This window comes from Chionomys nivalis, chromosome 10 (assembly GCF_950005125.1).
Source record: "Chionomys nivalis chromosome 10, mChiNiv1.1, whole genome shotgun sequence".
In the NCBI taxonomy this organism is placed as follows: Eukaryota; Metazoa; Chordata; class Mammalia; order Rodentia; family Cricetidae; genus Chionomys; species Chionomys nivalis.
This window is the reverse complement of record NC_080095.1, coordinates 44305327-44323535: the sequence shown is the minus strand read 5'-3', so window position 1 is coordinate 44323535 and position 18209 is coordinate 44305327. Positions and strand designations below refer to the sequence as shown.

At 41.3% G+C, this 18209-nt stretch overlaps 1 protein-coding gene across 1 annotated transcript in view; it reads left to right on the top strand.

The window, feature by feature from the left end:
* Positions 1 to 18209, top strand: part of Exd2 (exonuclease 3'-5' domain containing 2) — a 38359-nt gene that overhangs the window by 7331 nt on the left and 12819 nt on the right. Inside the window, exons 2-4 of the mRNA XM_057783433.1 lie at positions 823 to 1217; positions 12186 to 12442; positions 16209 to 16335. Of these exons, the coding sequence (XP_057639416.1) occupies positions 849 to 1217; positions 12186 to 12442; positions 16209 to 16335 (753 nt within the window). The 5' untranslated portion in view covers positions 823 to 848. The remainder of the gene's footprint in view (positions 1 to 822; positions 1218 to 12185; positions 12443 to 16208; positions 16336 to 18209) is intronic.

Sequence of the window (18209 nt, the reverse complement as noted above, 5' to 3'; positions counted from 1 at the left end):
GTGCTCTTAACCACTGAGCCATCTCTCCAGCCCTAAACCTAGGATTTTGAATATGTTGGGCAAACCATCTACCTCTGAGCTATAACCCAGTCCATAAGTTTTTTAAATTAAGTTCATTCAATGTGTGTGTGTGTGTGTGTGTGTCAGAGACAGAGAGAGGGAAGACTTTTGGAAGTCAGTTCCCCTTTCACTATGTAGGTCTGAGGAACTGAACTTAGGTCATCAGTCTTGCCAACAAGTGCCTTTACCCAATGAGCAGTCTTGCCAGCCTTTACTCTTGATTCCATTTTGTATCATTAAGAGAGTCTTAAGCAAGCCGGGAGATGGTGGCGCACGCCTTTAATCCCAGCACTCAGGAGGCAGAGGCAGGTGGATCTCTGTGAGTTCGAGACCAGCCTGGTCTACAAGAGCTAGTTCCAGGACAGGCTCCAAAGCCACAGAGAAACCCTGTCTCGAAAAACAAAAACAAGAGAGTCTTAAGCAATTGGCAGAGCGCAGGTGAATTTGTGGAAGCAAGGGTGGAAATAGAAATGGGATAAACAAGTATAAAGATGAGCCAGCTCTGGTGGTACACACTCATAATTTCAGCGCTTTCAAGGTCATCCCTAGTTATATAAGTTTAAGTAAGTCTGGGCTACATGAGACCCTATCTCAAAAAATAAAAGTATAAAAATGGAAAAATCACAATACTAACTGTTCTGTATCAAAATTTGTATCAGTTTTTCAGTTTGTGGGTACAGAGATTTAAACTTTAGGGGGAAACTTGTTTGTACTTAAGTTTGTATTTTATATGTAAGCATATTTTTGACATTTGTTTTGCAGGTTGTGGGATTAGTGAAAGGTTGAAGATGTCTAGACAGAATTTAGCTTTGACAGTGACCACCCTTCTGGGTGTGGCCATGGGGGGATTTGTACTGTGGAAAGGCATCCAGCGCAGATGGAGAAAGACAAGCAGAGTGGCACAGCAGCAGCAGCAGCAGCAACCACAGCAACAACAGCAGCAGCAACAGCAAGCGCTTGGTAGGAGGGAGTGGCCCCCTCCAGAAGCTGCCCAGCTACCCTTTGGTGGCCTGAGAATGCCCAGAACCTCATGGGAAGAGAGGATACTCCAGGCAGAGGTGGTGACAGTATCTCAGGAGGCAGAGTGGAATCAAATCCAGCCCTTCATTCGAAGAGAGTTGGCAGATTTTCCAGTACTTGGAATCGACTGTGAGTGGGTAAGTTAAAAGGCAGTGACTGAAAAAGAATCTCATTAGGCCGGGCGGTGGTGGCGCACGCCTTTAATCCCAGCACTCGGGAGGCAGAGGCAGGCGGATCTCTGTGAGTTCGAGACCAGCCTGGTCTACAGAGCTAGTTCCAGGACAGGCTCCAAAACCACAGAGAAACCCTGTCTCGAAAAACCAAAAAAAAAAAAAAAAAAAAAAAGAATCTCATTAGCTTTCCCAGTTCAGGACATGGGTGGTCAAGAATAGAATAAGCTGAAAGGAGAAGTACTTTGTTCTTCACTTGCTTATAAGTATACTTAGCAGATGATGCTGATGCTCTCAGGATAGGGGTGACCTTAAAATTGTTATTCTGGAGTCAGGTGGGCCTGCATGAGTTTCACTTTTACTGATTATTTTCCAAACTGGACAAGATAATTAGCTTTTCCAAATCTGTTTGTTTTTTGTAATAGGAATGTATGAGCACCTTCTTCTAGTGACTTCTAAGTAATCAAGTAGATAATCCCTATAAAGGCTTCAGTGCAGTTTAATATACAGCAAGTGCTCATTCAGCTGCTAGGTAGGTGTGCTGGTGCACAACTGTAACCTCAGCACTCTGGGAGACCAAGGGAAGGGGGGCCACAGCAAGTTCGAGGCTATCCTGGGCTGTATTGTGAATTTGAGGTCATCCTGGGTGTAGAGGGGAGCTGTAGGCTGCATTTCTGCCACCTAGCTCCCGGTCGCCTGGCTAGCTTATGCCCCGAAATAACAACACACAAACTGCATTCTTTCAAACACTGCTTGGCTCATTAGCTCTAGCCCTTACTGGCTAATTCTCATATCCCGATCAACCCATCTCTAATAATCTGTGTAGTACTAGTCTTACCGGGAAAGATTCAGCATGTCTGATCTGGCGGCTGGCTGCTCTGAGAGGAGCTGCCCTGCATCTGAGCTCACTTCCTCTTCCTCCCAGCGTTCTGTTCTGTTTACTCCACCCACCTATGTTCTAACCTATAAGGGCCAAGCAGTTTCTTTATTAATTAACCAATGACCTTCCTCCATCACCTGGGTTATAAATTAAGACCCTGTCTTCAAACAAGCAAACAAACAAAAGCAAAACCTGCCATATCAACTACCTACCTATTTTATTTTTTGTTTTCAGTTTGTTTTTTGAGACAGGTGGGTACCAAGTGTCGCGAATTAGGTCAGTATGATAAGTAATCAGGCTAGCTCAAGAGTAACAGGAATACTTTAATGGTTAAAGAAGGGAAACTTACACTATAAGAATGGGAGTTTGGAAATCCGGTAGAGAGAGCGCACACCTGCATCCCCAGGTTTTTCTACCTGGGCTCTAGGTAGCCACACCCTAACTCGATGTGTTTGCTTGAAACTGTTAGTTGATAGTTTCCCCATCAGACCTTGAACTTGATGTGTAACTGAGAATAACCTTGAGCTTTTGCTTCTCCTACCTTTACCTCCTAAATACTAGAATCAAAGATGTACACTACCCCACTGGCTTGTTAATACTTTTTAAAAAGATTATTTATGGGTGTGTGTGCGCTACTATGTCCTCTGTATTTGATAAATACCTTTGATATTTTCTATGTATATGAGCTTGGTTTGTATGTCCTCTCTTCCTGCCAAAATTCTAAGTATTTTAGGCTAGGGCCATGCCTTCCATATCCCCAAAGTTGTATTCTAACCTTCACATGTATTCCATGGCACATGTGCATTCACACACATACACATATGCATATACAAATGACAAAAACACAAACTCAAGAAAAACAATCCTCAAAGAAATGTCTGAGGAGCTAGGGCTAGAGCTCAGTTAGTAGAACATTTGTCTAGTATGTAAAGTCCTGGGTACAACCCAGCACAGCATACAGAGGACTCTACTGGGAGGAGGCCAAGATTATAAAGAGAAAATAGTCAATATAACAAAAGAATTGCACTAAGAATTTCCAGGTGATTCTTCCGTCTCTGCCTCTTATCTCTCTATGGGAGTGCTGGGATTGCAGATGTATAGCACTGCATTGGCTTTTTACATGGGTTCCAGTGATTAAACTCAGGTTGTTAAGATTGCATGTGTAATTGGACTTTCTCGTTGAATTTCTTTGGATTGCCAGCCCCTAAATAATGACATGGAGACTTATTATGAAAACTTGGCCTTTAGCTTAGACTTGTTCCCAATTAGCTCTTATAATTTCTGTTTTCTATTAATGTAAGTTCTGTCTCTCCTCAATTCTGTATGTCCAACTCCCTCCGTGTCTTGTTGACATCTCTTGTGCACCTAGATTCCAATCCTGAGTTCTTTTCTCTACCCAACAATCCTGCCTGTTCTCTCCTGCCTGGCTATTGGCCATACGACTCTTTTATTAAACCAATCAGAAGGTGCCTTGCCTTCATTGTGTACAAAAAGATTATCTCACAACATTTCCCTTATTTTGTCTAAGTAAGAAGGAAAGGTATTAACCCTAATGCAGTAAAGCTATATACAGTAGAACAGTTATCGGGTAAGAATTACATTCACAATGTCCAGTCCATTTGTATTTGGCAAATTTGAAGAAACTATTGTCTATCCTATCAAAGTTTTATACCTAAACCACTTTCTATCATAACTTGTATTACCAACCTAAAAAATAAAATCGTTTTAGATCTTTTTTTTTTTTTTTGGTTTTTTGAGACAGGGTTTCTCTGTGGTTTTGGAGCCTATCCTGGAACTAGCTCTTGTAGACCAGGCTGGTCTCGAACTCACAGAGATCCGCCTGCCTCTGCCTCCCAAGTGCTGGGATTTCGTTTTAGATCTTAAAACATTTTCTTAGATAAACAGCTTAATCTATTATGTCTCGCAGCTTATATACTTTACACCTTTTTTGTAAGTTTCTTTTCTGAATTTGGTAACAAAAAAAAGTATAACTGTCTAGTCTTTGATTACATCAGAGACCTGAGAAGGATAAAATATTACCTGAACAAACAGGAAATGCAGAGCAAACAACTTCCAAAACTATAGAAATGACAGGGAAACTGGCTATCTGGATCGTCACCCAAGGTTCTTCTGCAACACTGGGACATCCATCTTTGACTTACAGGCCTAGAATATCTGACAGACTTTGTGTGAATCAGGAATTTTGAAGAACTGTCCTATCTTGTCTTGGCAAAATTTGGTCTTTTGTGTCCTGCTTGTCCAATTTGGAGAGCATATTGTCAGCAGTCAAGGGAAGCAAGGACAGTTCCCCAATGGCTGGCTTTGCCACATACAAAGCAAACTCTATATGGAGGTTCTTTGATGCCCATCATCTTCTCTAAAGTAGATTGGTGCTGCCAGGAGCAGACTTACCTCACTGTCATAAAAAGCCTTATGCTATTAAAGCATCTTAAATGCCTTGTTCAGTAGGTCTCTGAAGTGTTTGAAGACTGCCTTTGTATCCAAAATATATCTCTATTTGACCTTGAAAACATACCTAACATGACTACAAGTATGGTTAGTAACTACTAACCTGTAATTATTAATTATTCTAAACAGTTTATAGTAATAGCTTTCAAAGACTAGAACTTTACATTACAATTTTAAATGAACCACATAGGTTCACAATATTTTATAGTATGTTATAACAAAAACAACCTTAAATTTGTATCAATATAGGAAAATCCATACCAATGTAAAATATTTGAGATTAATAGTTGTTTTTTAGTTTAAAAGTAGATTCAATAATCTACCCTTTTATTCTGTTATTCCCACATCCCCCTATTTTCTTTTTGAAAAGAGATCCCTGAATCTAACCTCCTCTCCTTAGTTTTTTCCATGAATGTGACCAGTAACAACTTGCAACCAACCCCCCTAAATGATGACAAACATCCATAACCCACTGAATGACCAAAAGCCATCCTCCCCAAGTCTTGGGAATGTGGGCATCATGTTCCTTTTGTTGTTGTTGTTGTTTGTTGCTGAGTCCTAAAGGCTCACTTGGGGAGAGGGTGAGAAGACATGTGTCAAAAACACAGACACTGGGAGTCAGGTAAAAGGCAAACAGCAGACTCCTTTATTCAGCAGTGGGGAGAGCCTTATATACCTTCCTCTCAGCACCCAGCCTACATTCTGATCCATTGACATCGTGTGGTCACCCTTCATTGGCTAGGCACGATCAGGACCTCTGACAGCAACTGTTGTTAGGCTCTCAAGCAGGCTGCAGGTTGGCTCATCTCTCGGCCTTGTAGGCCTTATCTCCCTACAGTTGATTTTTGGTTTTTCAAGACAGGTCTCTTTATGTAGCCTTGGCTATCCTAGAACTAGCTCTGGATCAGACTGGCCACGAACTCCCAGAGATCTGTCTACCTCTGCCTCCCAAGTGAGCATTGTGTTCTTAAAATTACTTCCTGTTGGCCGGGCGGTGGTGGCGGACGCCTTTAATCCCAGCACTCGGGAGGCAGAGGCAGACGGATCTCTGGGAGTTCGAGGCCAGCCTGGTCTACAAGAGCTAGTTCCAGGACCAGCACCAAAGTTACAGAGAAACCCTGTCTCGAAACCCCCCCCCCCCAAAAAAAAATTACTTCCTGTTGTCTGGGGACTACGTCATCTTTGGACCCTAAGAAAATGAGATAATGGTCAAATCCTGGGAGAGCTAACTGTATTATTCTTTGTTTAGTCTCTATGTGATGGGAAAGTTCAGAGCTTATCTGAAGTTCTGGTTGAAGTAGTCTGTGAGACTGGACCATCTCAGCTAGCTGCTTTGAAGTTGTTCTGGATGCAGATTTTTGAGGAAACTGCAACAGAAGGATTCCGAGCAGCTGGATCACCTGGGCTAATTGTCTTCATTGCTATCTTTTTTTTTTTTTTTTCTGAAAACACTCAAACTTTTAAAGGTAGCATACATATCTGCATTAACATAAGTGTGGAATGTGTGGTGTGCACAAGTCAGCTAAAGATGATTTTCTGTTTTCTGTTTGAGCAGATAAAAGGCATCTATCAACTTTGTAAGTGCAGTGTGACAGTGTAACTAAACTGTAATATAAATCTCCATCCAGGCAATAATAAGTCATGAGGACTCTGTGACCAACAATGTTTATTATGTTTATTATGTCTGGTCTAATCTCAAAGCTGTTCCCATGTAAAGGGATTAGCTTATATGTCACCTGTCTTATAGTTTTTCTTGGTTTCTACCTTCATGTCTGTAGTCAAGATTTTCAGGAAGTTTCCCAGGGTCAGATCTGATCTTTATTAATTTTGAATAAACCCATAGCTTTTTATTTCCTGTGGAAACAAAGGCATAATCTCTCCCCCAACACAACACATTTTCTGACTTCCTTTATAAAGTTAAGACATCCTTAAAATATATAGACTTGTTTAATTCAGCATTTTTTCCCACAATTTAATATCTCTCAGAAGCTGTTGTTTTTTTTGCACATTAACACTTAAAAAAAATCAAAGTCAACAAAGCACCATACAGGATCCAGATGCCCTGTGTATTTCCCATTCTTAACATGGCTTATTCTTTTATATTACTTTACTCTTTCTTTAAAGACTTTATTATTTTCAAAATATTTTTCTATAACTGTCTATACCCATTTTCTTTTATTTTCTTTTTTCTCTTTTCTTTTGTTTGTTTGTTTGTTTGTTTTGAGAGAGGTTTCCCTGTAGCTTTGGAACTTGCTCTGTAGACCAAGCTGGCCTCAAACCCACAGAGATCTACGTGTCTCTGCCTTCGGAGTGCTGTGATTAAAGGTGTGTGCCACCACTGCCCAGCTCCATTTTCTTTTCTTTCTTTAGCACCTAAGCACATTTTCAAGCATACTGTACTTATTCAGAGATTTTCTTAGTCTGGACCTGACTTTTTTTGTGTCTGCAGCATTTCTCTGACCACATGAATCAAACCTTAAATGACTAGACAATAGCTATGCTACCCACTGTGGATCTCTTAACACTTGGATCTGGTAGCTGGCTCCACCCCTTTTGGGTTGATGAGAGCCAAGCCTCATGCCTATGGGCTACTAGCCTAGAGCCCATCTATCTGCCCCAGTTCTGGAAAGAAGTGTCTGGATCTGCCCTGTGGCAGACTTTTCTAACTGGTTTCCTGTTGGTAGCCTGTCATTCAAGTGTTCTGCTGTATAGCAGGGCCTATTAAAGGAGCCTTGACTCTGTCGCCATGATCAGTGGGCTCCGTGTCTGGAACTTTTCTTAGCTTTATCAGACCCCTGCATTTGGATATATGGGCTGGGCCTCCATGTTGAATGTTAAATATGGTTGGGCTTTCTCATCAGATTTTCTTTGGACTGCCAGCCCCTAAATAATGACATGGAGACTTATCATTATGAAAACTTGGCCTTTAGCTTAGACTCATTCCCAGCTAGCTTGTATAACTTAAATTAACTGTCAGGGTCCAGCCTCGACGGGGTTTGCAAGTTCTAGGGTAGGGGCATATGGATTAGAAATGCCAGGTAGACAGAACAGAGATATGAACGAAAAAGACAGACACAGACTAGAATTGAGAGGGCAATCGGTGAATACTGAATTCACCCACATTTATTTTCCATATGCTTATATACCCCAATCCAAAAACGGGGGGAAGAAGGAAAAAGATTGTGTTCATTACACAAAGAATAAACAGAGCAATTGCCTCTTCAGTACCTGAAACATACCCTGAGTTAAGTATTCTGTTTATTTATGCAGAACATTCAGTGACCATACCTTAGACCAAGTATCGTGTAGGCAGCCACTCCCTGGGTCAAACCTCCTGTCATCTCCTTGAAGGAGCAGGAATAGGCTTGAACTCTGAACTTTGGACTAGGTGGACTGGGTTCACCTTTGTGGGCCATCTTAATACCCAAAACACCAAGTAACCACACCCTAGGTCAAGATATCTTTGTTAGTAGCCACACCTCATGTCAAACCTCTTGTCAGTAGCCTTGAAGGAGCAAGAATAGGCCTGAACTCTCTGACCTCCAGTCAAAGTGGAACAGACCCACTCTGTGGGCTCCCACAATTAACCTGTTTCTAATAATCTGTGTTCTGCCATGTGATTCTTTACCTCTCCTCCATTCTGAGTTCCTCTGTCTTCCAGAAAGTCCTGTCTAGTCTCTCCTGCCTGGCTATTGGCCACTCAGCTTTTTATTAAGCCAATCAGAAGGTGCCTTGGCAAAGACACATTTTTACAATGTACAAAAAGATTATTCCACAACAGGCTAATATTTTTACCTCTTGTGCCATCTCCCTAGCTCCTATTAACTGTTTTTTGTTTTTCAGACTGGGTTTCACTGTCTATCCAAGCCCAAAACCCTATTGTAGTGTGGAGCGGCGGGGCTGTGTCCCGCCACCCGGCTAGCTTATGCCCCGAAATAATTACATGGAAACTGTATTCTTTTAAACACTGCCTGACCCATTAGTTCCAGCCTCTTATTGGCTAGCTCTTACATACTGATCTAACCCATTTCTAATAATCTGTATAACACCACAAGGTGGCTTACCAGGAAAGATCTTAACCTGCATCTGGTCTGGAGTGGGAGAATCATGGCGACTGCCTGACTCGGCTTCTTTCTCCCAGCATTCTGTTCTGTTTACTCCACTCTCCTAAGGGTTGGCCTATCAAATGGGCCTAGGCCGTTTCTTTATTAATTAACCAATGAAAGCAACAGATTAGAAAGAAATCATTCCCACATCACCCTGTATCCCCAATTTCAACTTTTGAGTATTAGGATTATATATTCCTCATTCCTCATTCTTTTAAAAAATGAATTTATATTATATATTTTTAAGATTTAATTTATTTGCATAATTTTTTTAGGTATGAGTGCTCTGCCTGCTTGCTTGTGAGAGAGGGTTTCAGATCCCATTACTGATGGTTGTAGGTACCATGTGGTTGCTGGGAATTGAACTCAGGACCTCTGGAAGAGCAGTCAGTACTCTTAATCACTGAGAGAGCCATCCCTCTAACCCTGAAATTTATATTATCTTGTGTATGTGTGTGTGTGTGTGTGTGCAGGTGCAGCAGCAGTCTGAAGAGGGCATTGGATTCCCTGGAACTAGAGTTACAGGCAGTTGTGAGCAGTCCCATTTGGGTGCTGGTAACACAGCTTGAGTCTGTGCAGGAGCAGTAAGTGCTCTTAAACACTGAGTCACATCTGTCTATTCCTGACTCTTAAAGTTATTCTTGCTTTTGTGTGTTGGTTGACTCTTTTGAGACAGAATGTTGTTTATAGCCATGACCAGCCTGGTACTTCATTGTTAAGGTTGGTCTGGAACTTGTAGCAGTTCTCTTGCCTCAACCTCCTGAGTATTGGGATGACAGTCATACACACTATGCCTAAGCCTTATGCCATTTTTTTAGAAGTTATTTCTAGTATTCATTGATAATAAGATATCCACTGTTCTGAAAATATCTTTTTTTCTTTCAGTCTTGTAAAAATATTTCCTCTTGCCAGGTGGTAGTGGCACACACCTTTAATCCCAGCACTCAGGAGGCAGACATAGGCAAATCTCTGTTGAGTTTGAGGCCAGCTTGGTCTACAAAGTGAGTTCCAGGACAGCCAGGGCTCTTAACACAGAAAAACCCTGTCTCAAAACAAAACAAAACAAAATTTTCTCTGAGTGTAGAATTTTAACTTTGCCATTTTCAAGACTGTGTTTCATTGTCTTCTGATTTCCATTGTTGCTGTTGAAGATAATCATTGCTATTTTATTGATTCTTTGCAAGTAATCGATTTTTCCATAACTCTGAAGATGCGCTTAGTCTAGATTCAGTTTAGGAGTAAGAAAGCTATCAGAGGGGGCTGGGATGGCTCAGCAGATAAGAGCACTGACTGCTCTTCCAGAGGTTCTGAGTTCAGTTCCCAGCAACCACATGGTGGCTCACAACTATCTGTAGTGAGATCTGGTGCCCTTTTATGACCTGCAGGGATACATGCAGGCAGAACACTGTATATATAACAAGTAAATAAATCTTTTTTTTAAAAAAGAAAGCTATCAGATATGAGAACAATTTTTTATCATTTTAAAATTTTATTTTAATTTATTTTCTTCTTTGTGGTGTGTATATGAGAAAGAGAGACAGACAGGGAGACACATAGGTTTTCATTATGTAGCCCCAGTTGACGTAGAACTTGCTATGTAGATCAGGTAGTCCTCACACTCCTAGAGATCCACCTGCCTATACCTCCCAAGTGCTGGGATCAAAGGTGTGTTTCACCACACATGGAACCAACTTTCTTCTGAGGATATGTGAGTAGCTCCAATTGGTAAAGCAGTGCCTAAGAAGAAAGTCTAAGGTTTTGGTGAGTTTAATCATGGCTGTGCTGAACCATAAGGTAGAATTTAAGAGCAAAGACATTTTGTTTTTAGTAACAATTCTTGATGGTATTGACTATTTTCTCTTGGTAATCTTGATTGCTTCAAGTATGAAATATTTTTTTCCCAGTACTTGTGACACTGTGTTTGATAATACCTTTGCTTTTACCATGTCACTTTCTGTGTGTGAGAGTTTGGTCTATATGTCTCCACTTCCTGAAAGGTTCCAAGTCCTTTAGGCCAGGACGGTGCCAGCTGTAACTGTAGATAGTGTTGTGAGCCTCACACATGACTAGCAGGCAGGGCTCCTCAGCCTCCCCACTGCTGACATGATTGGCAGATGGTTCTATGTTGTGAGTAGCTGTTGTGAGATGGGTACTGTTGGGTGTCTTGTGATGTTGGACGCGCAGCAGTGTCTGCCTCCTGCCTGCTAGATGCCTACATACTCCCTTCTTGTACTGTGATGATCAAAGATTTCTCCAGACTTAAATTTCCCATGGGGGCAAGATCACTGTCCCTTCAAAATTACTGTTGTAGACACTGGGAAACTTGAATGTTACTGTCAGACTTGCCATTATCCCATCATATTTGGTAAGCTGTTTTACTTATGGGCTGAAAGTTTCTTTTCCTAAAAAGTGAGAAGGAATTTATTGGGTGTTTGTCTGTTTTGTGGATTGCTTTTGGAATCCTTTCTAAACCCTTGAAAACAGGAACAAGTGTTGTCTGTATGTATTTTTAGAGACAACATTTTCTCAGACTTTCCTTTGGGGGTCATACCCCCCAAAGATTAAACATTATTGTAAGTATATAGATAATATGCATATTTTCTTCTCTTAAGATATAGTAGTCCTTCCTTATGTTCAGTATGTGTGCTTTGTTTCTTTCTTTGATAAAACTCCGTTTGTGACTTTGTCCCACCAGGATCTATTATGCCGGCAGAGTTGTGCTCTGCATTATTTTATGTTTTTGAAAAAGGTTCTCAATATATAGCTTTGGGTGGTTTAGCTCAATATGCAGATCAGGCTGGCCTCAAACTCATAGATTACCCCATATCCCATGCTGGGATTAAAAGCAAGCACCCCTTGCCTGGCCTCTACTTCCTTTTGAAACTTGTCTTTTTTTTTTTTTTTTAAAGATTTATTTATTTATTTATTTATTTATTATGTATACAGTGTTCTGCCTGTGTGCATACCTGTACCCCAGAAGAGGGCACCAGATCTCATTACAGATGGTTGTGAGCCACCATGTGGTTGCTGGGAATTGAACTCAGGACCTCCCGAAGAACAGTCCATGTTCTTAACCGCTGAGCCATCTCTCCAGCCCCCTTGAAACTTGTCTTTTAAGGCAAATGAGGACATGTGTAATAGAGCACTCAGGTATGGTGCCATTTAGTACTCTGCCCTTAGACTTTTTCTTAGCCTTTGGAGCCCAGCATGTTTCCTCTGACTGACAGTGTGGGCCCCAGAGCTCCTGAGTAAGCTGGTCACTGTGGACTGGAGCTGACCCTATGACATTTATTCAGACTGCTGCTTTATAAGGCCTCATCTGTTAGAACAGGTTCTCCTTGCATTTAACCTCAAATCCATTCTGCTGCTTCCTTTGGGAAGCTAAGGACATATTTCTTAGGTTGGTTTTTTTAGTCAGTCTCCTTTTGTCGTGCTGCTGTGCAAGGATGTGAACTGTGCTCTGTTTTGTTTCTTTCCCAGGTGAATTTGGAAGGCAAAGCCAGTCCTTTGTCACTCCTACAGATGGCTTCCCCGAGTGGCTTCTGCGTATTGGTTCGCTTGCCTCGGCTGATCTGTGGAGGCAAAACACTACCAAGAACGCTCTTGGACATCCTGGCAGATGGCACCATCTTGAAAGTAGGAGTGGGATGCTCAGAAGATGCCAACAAGCTTCTGCAGGATTATGGCCTCATTGTAAGGGGGTGTCTGGACCTCCGCTACCTAGCCATGAAGCAGGGGTATGGTTTGTATACATGTCAGGATGCCTGTGACGGCGGGGAAAAATTGTACATGTTGTAGTTACTGGGGACCGGTACTAAAGGCTTTGAAAATGCATATTGAACTCGTGAGGAGACATACCAATGCCTGAGAAAAGTTCAGTTGACTAAAATTTCTTTTTTGATAAACCTCTAATCACTTGTGAAGAAGTGGTTATGAACCAGTTGCCCACTGGCTAAGTTGGAGCTTTAGAGTTTATTTTTTTCCATGTGAAGTCTGTTTTATATCCAGAAAACTAAGCATAAGAGTCTGTATTTGTGGCTTTTCTTCAGAAATGACCTGACTTCAGAGTTCTGAGTTGTAGGGGGCTTTCCCTTTTTGATTTCTGTACTCAGTTTAACTTTCCAAGTCTTCACCATTCCTGTGGTAAACCTGACTTGTGGTCAGCACTTGCATTTGCAAACCAACCTTGGGCCCATATAATGGTCAGTCTTGCCTTTCACTTGGAGAGAGAGGCTTTTCTTCTTAGCCTTTTCTTCTGTGGAAACTGTTTCATTCCGTCTTTCGGGGTCGCACTTAATTCCTCAGGTACATGCACAGTCCTCATCCATTATCTACTTACTTAAATTTTATTTCTTTATTTATATTTTTATGTGTATGAGTGTTTTTCCTGCCTATATGTTTGTGTCTGTGGACGCCCGAAGAAGGCATCAGATCCCCTGGAAGTGGAGTTACAGAGGGGTGTGAGCCATTATGTGGGAGCTGGGAACTGAACCTGGGTCCTCTGCAAGAGCATCAAATGCTCTTAACTGTTGAACCATCTCTCCAGAAACCACAGTCCTCATTTATACTCTCTGTACATTTGGAGACACTTAAAATGAATGTATGTAAATTGAAAGTGCATTGAATTCTCTGAGATGAGGCAGGAGAGTATGAGTTTGACGCCAGCATGGGCTAGGTCATGAGCACCTGTCTCAAAAACACCCCAAAAGAGAATTAGGCCAAAGGTGAATATTATCATGAAATGATAATGTACAATTTGTGGTTAGAAATAAAAATGTGTGTTTGGGTGCACATGCATGTGTGCATGTGTGGAGGCTGAGGTCACTGTGGAGTGTTTTCTTCAGTTGTTCTTCATCACATTTTGTTGTTGAAACAAGGTCTCAACATATAGCCATGACTAGATAGAACTCACAGAGTCGTACATGCCTATCTTTTGCCTCCTAAGTGCTGAGATTAAAAGCGTGTACCATCACTGCCCAGCCTTCACTTTATTTTTTGAGACAGAGTCTCTCACTCAGTCTGGAGATCACAGATTTGACTAGACTGACTGGCCAACAAGCCTCTCTCTGCTTCCTGGCACCAGGATTACAGGTGCATTCTGCCACACCCAGCCTTACACGGGGTCTGGGAGGTCAAAGTCAGGTCCTTATGTTACATGGTAAGCATTTTACTTATTGAGTATTTTCTTCAGAACAAGAATGAAACTTTTTAAAAATATTTATTTATTATGTATACAATATTCTATCTGTGTGTATGTCTGCAGGTCAGAAGAGGGCACCAGACCTCATTACAGATGGTTGTGAGCCACCATGTGGTTGCCGGGAATTGAACTCAGGACCTTTGGAAGAGCAGGCAATGCTCTTAACCACTGAGCCATCTCTCCCGCCCAAGACCTGTTTATTTTACTCAAGTGTGCCTGGCCTTTTTGTGTTTTCGGTCTCGGGCAATGAGATGTGACTGTTGACTGCTTGTTTGGTAAGGGATGGCTTCCAGTTCTTCCTCATCACAGTGGTGAGAGAACTATGCTGTTACACCGACAGGGGCCTTTGCCTGCCAGCCTGCTGCTCTGTGACTTCCAGATGCTCACTCTGGACCATTGTCACATGCTGTCTGTTTTCATGTACTGATTTTCCTTGTTACCATTTTGTTATCAGGGATTGAATCCAGGGCCTTGTGCATGCTAGGCAAGCAGTCCTTCACGTTGTTGTTGTTTTTAGTGCTGACGGGGTTGATCCCAGGGCTCCATGCTAGGAAAGTGTGTATGAACTAACCTGAAACTATATCTCTTGCCTACTTTTTTTAAAAAAGGTGTGTCCATTAGGCTTTTTTTTTTTTTTTTTTTTTTGACAGGTTCTCAACTATGTGCTCTTACTTGCTTGGAACTTATTGTATAGACCAGCCTGGCCTCAAACTCACAGAGATCCTCTTGTCTCTGCTTTCCATATGTAGGATTAAAAGTATGTATTTTTTTTTAAAAAAAAAGACATGGTCTCATGGTCTGGGAAGATGACTTAGTGGGTAAAAGTGTTTGCCATGAAAGTGTGAAGACCTAAATTTGAATCCCCAGAGCCACATAAAGTCCGTGAAGTAGTGCGTATCTAAATCCCAGAGCCCCTGTATGATGTGAGAGGTGGAAACAGAATCCCAGGAAGCTCCTGAGTCAACTAGCCTGGCAGATGCAGTTGTGAGCAGCAGGGAGAAGATAAGGACAGGTATTCAAGGTTACCTCTGACCTCCAAATGCATACTGTGGCACATGTACACCTACATTAACATGGATGTGCACAAACATGTACATACATATACATGCCCAAAGATTTAAATATTTCAGATGAAGTAATAAATAAGGTCTCAAGTAGTCCTGCTGGTCAGGACCTCCATGAAGCTGAAGATGATCTTGAGCCCCTGATCTTTTGCCTCCACTTCTCAAGTCCTAGAATTACAAACATGTCCCACCACACTTGCTCTCTTGGTGTTTTCTGTGTATGTGAATTTCATTCTATTTACTTAAAATTGTTTTTATTTGTGTGTGTGTGAGTGGGGGGGAGTCTCCCCCTTCCGAGGTACACATGTGGAGGTTAGAGGACAACTTACATGAGTCCATTATTTCCTTATACCTTGTGGATTGGTGATTAAACTCAATTGTCAGGTTTGGTGGGAGGTGCCTTTACCCCTGCACCGTCTTACTGGCCCACTGATGTTTTCTTAATTCTACATGTATCTCTTGGTTAGTCTCTGATTTTAGAAGATCAACAATGGAATCCTTTTTGTTAGCCCACAGCAATTTTTACAAATGATTTATTTGTTTATGTGTTCAAGTGTTTCCCTTGCATGTATATATAATACTCCACATGTGTGCAGTTCCTGAAGATGCCAAAGAAGGTGTTAAGTTCCCTGGAACTGGAGTTATAGATGGTTATGAGTTGCTGCATAGATGCTGGGAACCAAATCTGGGTTTTGCAAGACCAGCAAGTGCTCTTAACCTCTGAGCCATTTCTCCAGCCCCCTGCAGCAGTTTTAATCTGAAAGTTTTGAAGAGCAGAAACAATTATTGGTTTTTATACCCTTACCTCCTAGATGACAATAGCTTTGTCATATTTATTCATATATAAAAGTAAGGCATGAGTACCACTGAAGGACTCTTAGTCTGTTTACAATTCTTGCCACAAATAGTGCTGCAGTGAGTATCCATCCACTTAAGAATCTTTGTCCTTTGGCTAAACTACCAGAAAAGGAAATGCTAGATCAGAGAATTTTTGTATTTGAGTTTTTGATAGTTATTTCTTATTAAACTGTTTCTATAATGATCATAAAGATGTCCAGTTCACAAATTTATTGATACTAGATGTACTTGTTTAAAAAAAACATTGTAAATCTGATAGAAAATCACCATTTTCTTTGATTTCTTTTGCTTATTTGTCCTCTGTTTATTGGTCATTTAAAAATTTTTTCTATTCATGCCATTTGCCCATTTTTGATATATGCTTTTATTTATTTCTTATAGAAGCAATATACTCTGTAATGGGCTTAGCCTGAAGTCACTTGCTGAGACTGTTTTGAACTTTCCACTTGACAAGTCCCTTCTACTTCGTTGCAGCAACTGGGATGCTGAGACTCTTACTGAAGACCAGGTACTTTTTATCGGAATAGTTGATTTTAACCTTCAATGTGAGCATTGGGTAGAAAGACCTTAAAGTAGACTGACTATCAGATGATCCTCAAGGTAATAACGTTCATGCTGCTTAAATAAAACACTCAAGAGTCCTATTGTATTTTAGTTTTGAGTGTGCTGGGCACTTCAGAAAATATAGCTTTTTTTTCCTAAAAATACAAATGCATAAATATTAAAGTGCTATACCTCTCACCATAAGAAACAGTAAGCAGTTCTCTGCCTGTCTTACCCCATTCCTTCTTTTGCTCTTCCTTCTTAGAGGGGACCACTTTAATTTTTTTTTTTGGTAGTTACCATTATACTTCTAGATTACATACATGTGTCATTCTTTCTTATTTGTGCATAGTATGTTTTGACTTTGTTTTAGTTAAGGTTTCATTGTTGTGAAGAGACACAATGACCATGACAACTCTTTTATAAAGGAAAACATTTAGTCAGGGTGACTCACAGTTTCAGAGGGTCAGTCCATTATTATCAATGATGGGGAGCATGGCAGCATGCAGGCAGACACAGTGCTGGAGTAGTAGCTGAGAGTCCTACTTCTTACATGTAGCAGGAAGTAGACTGAGACATTGGGCAGTATCCTGAACATGGGAAACCTCAAAATCCACCCCTACTGTGACACACTTCCTCCAACAAGGCCATACCCACTCCAACAAAGCCATACCTCCTAATAGTACCTCTCTCTATGAGATTATGGGGGCCAATTGCATTCAAACTACCACAGACAACTTCTTTTTTTTTCTTTTCTTTTCTTTCTTCTTCTTTTTTTTGTTTTGTTTTGTTTTTTGGTTTTGAGACAGGGTTTCTCTGTAGCTTTGGAGCCTATTATGGAACTAGCTCTTGAAGACCAGGTTGGCCTTGAACTCACAGAGACCTGCCTGCTTCTGCCTCCTGAGTGCTGGGATTAAAGGCATGTGCCACCACCGCCCCGGCTTTTTCTTGAATTTTCAAAACAGGGTTTCTCTGCATAGCCTTGGCTATCCTGGAACTCACACTGTAGACCAGCCTGGCCTTGAACTCACAGAGATCCACCTGCCTCTGCCTCCTGAGTGCTGGGATTAAAGCACCACCACTGCCTGACCATGTTTTGACTTCTTATACAAAAGTTATTACTTAGGGCTCTTTCAGTTCCTGGGTCCTAAACAAGAGTTTATTCCATACCCAATATCCCCAATATAGATAGATAGTCTTTTCATCAGGGACAATACTTTGTTTTCCCAAGATATAATGTTTGTATTTTTGTTTGTTTAGTGTTCTTTACACTATTGAATTAACTCCAGCCTGTTTAGCAGAATTGTGGCTCTCTTGGCTGTCCCAGATTGAGTAACTATAAACACTTGTCCTGTTTCCTGTGGTTCTGTCCCTACAGCCCTCTGCTGTCCCCCTACGGTCTTCTGTTGTGGCCCTTTGCTTGTTCTCCTACAATCCTCTGCTGCCCTGTTGTGGTCAGGAATGTTGGCTCTCCAGACACACTGCCCACCACAGGCTGAGCTTGTGGCTTCTCTACCTCACTTCTATAGTAAATCCTGCGGTGTTTAAATCCCATGTCTTTTCCTTTTCTTACCCTGCATGTCTGAAAGAATAAGTGATTTCCCTCTCTTAGCCAGTGGTTTAGCTATTAGCAGTTTAGGGCAGAAGCCATTTTCTTCAGAACTCTGAAGGGCCTGCTCCTTGTGTTCTCACTTCTAACATTCGAATGTGTGACTGCTCTTCTTTGTCATTTCTTGTTTGAAATCCTTGATGACTCACTCATGGTGGTAGGCATTAGTGGACCCTTTCTGTCTGCATTCCCCTATCTTCCAGTTCAGGAAAGAATACTCAGATTATTTT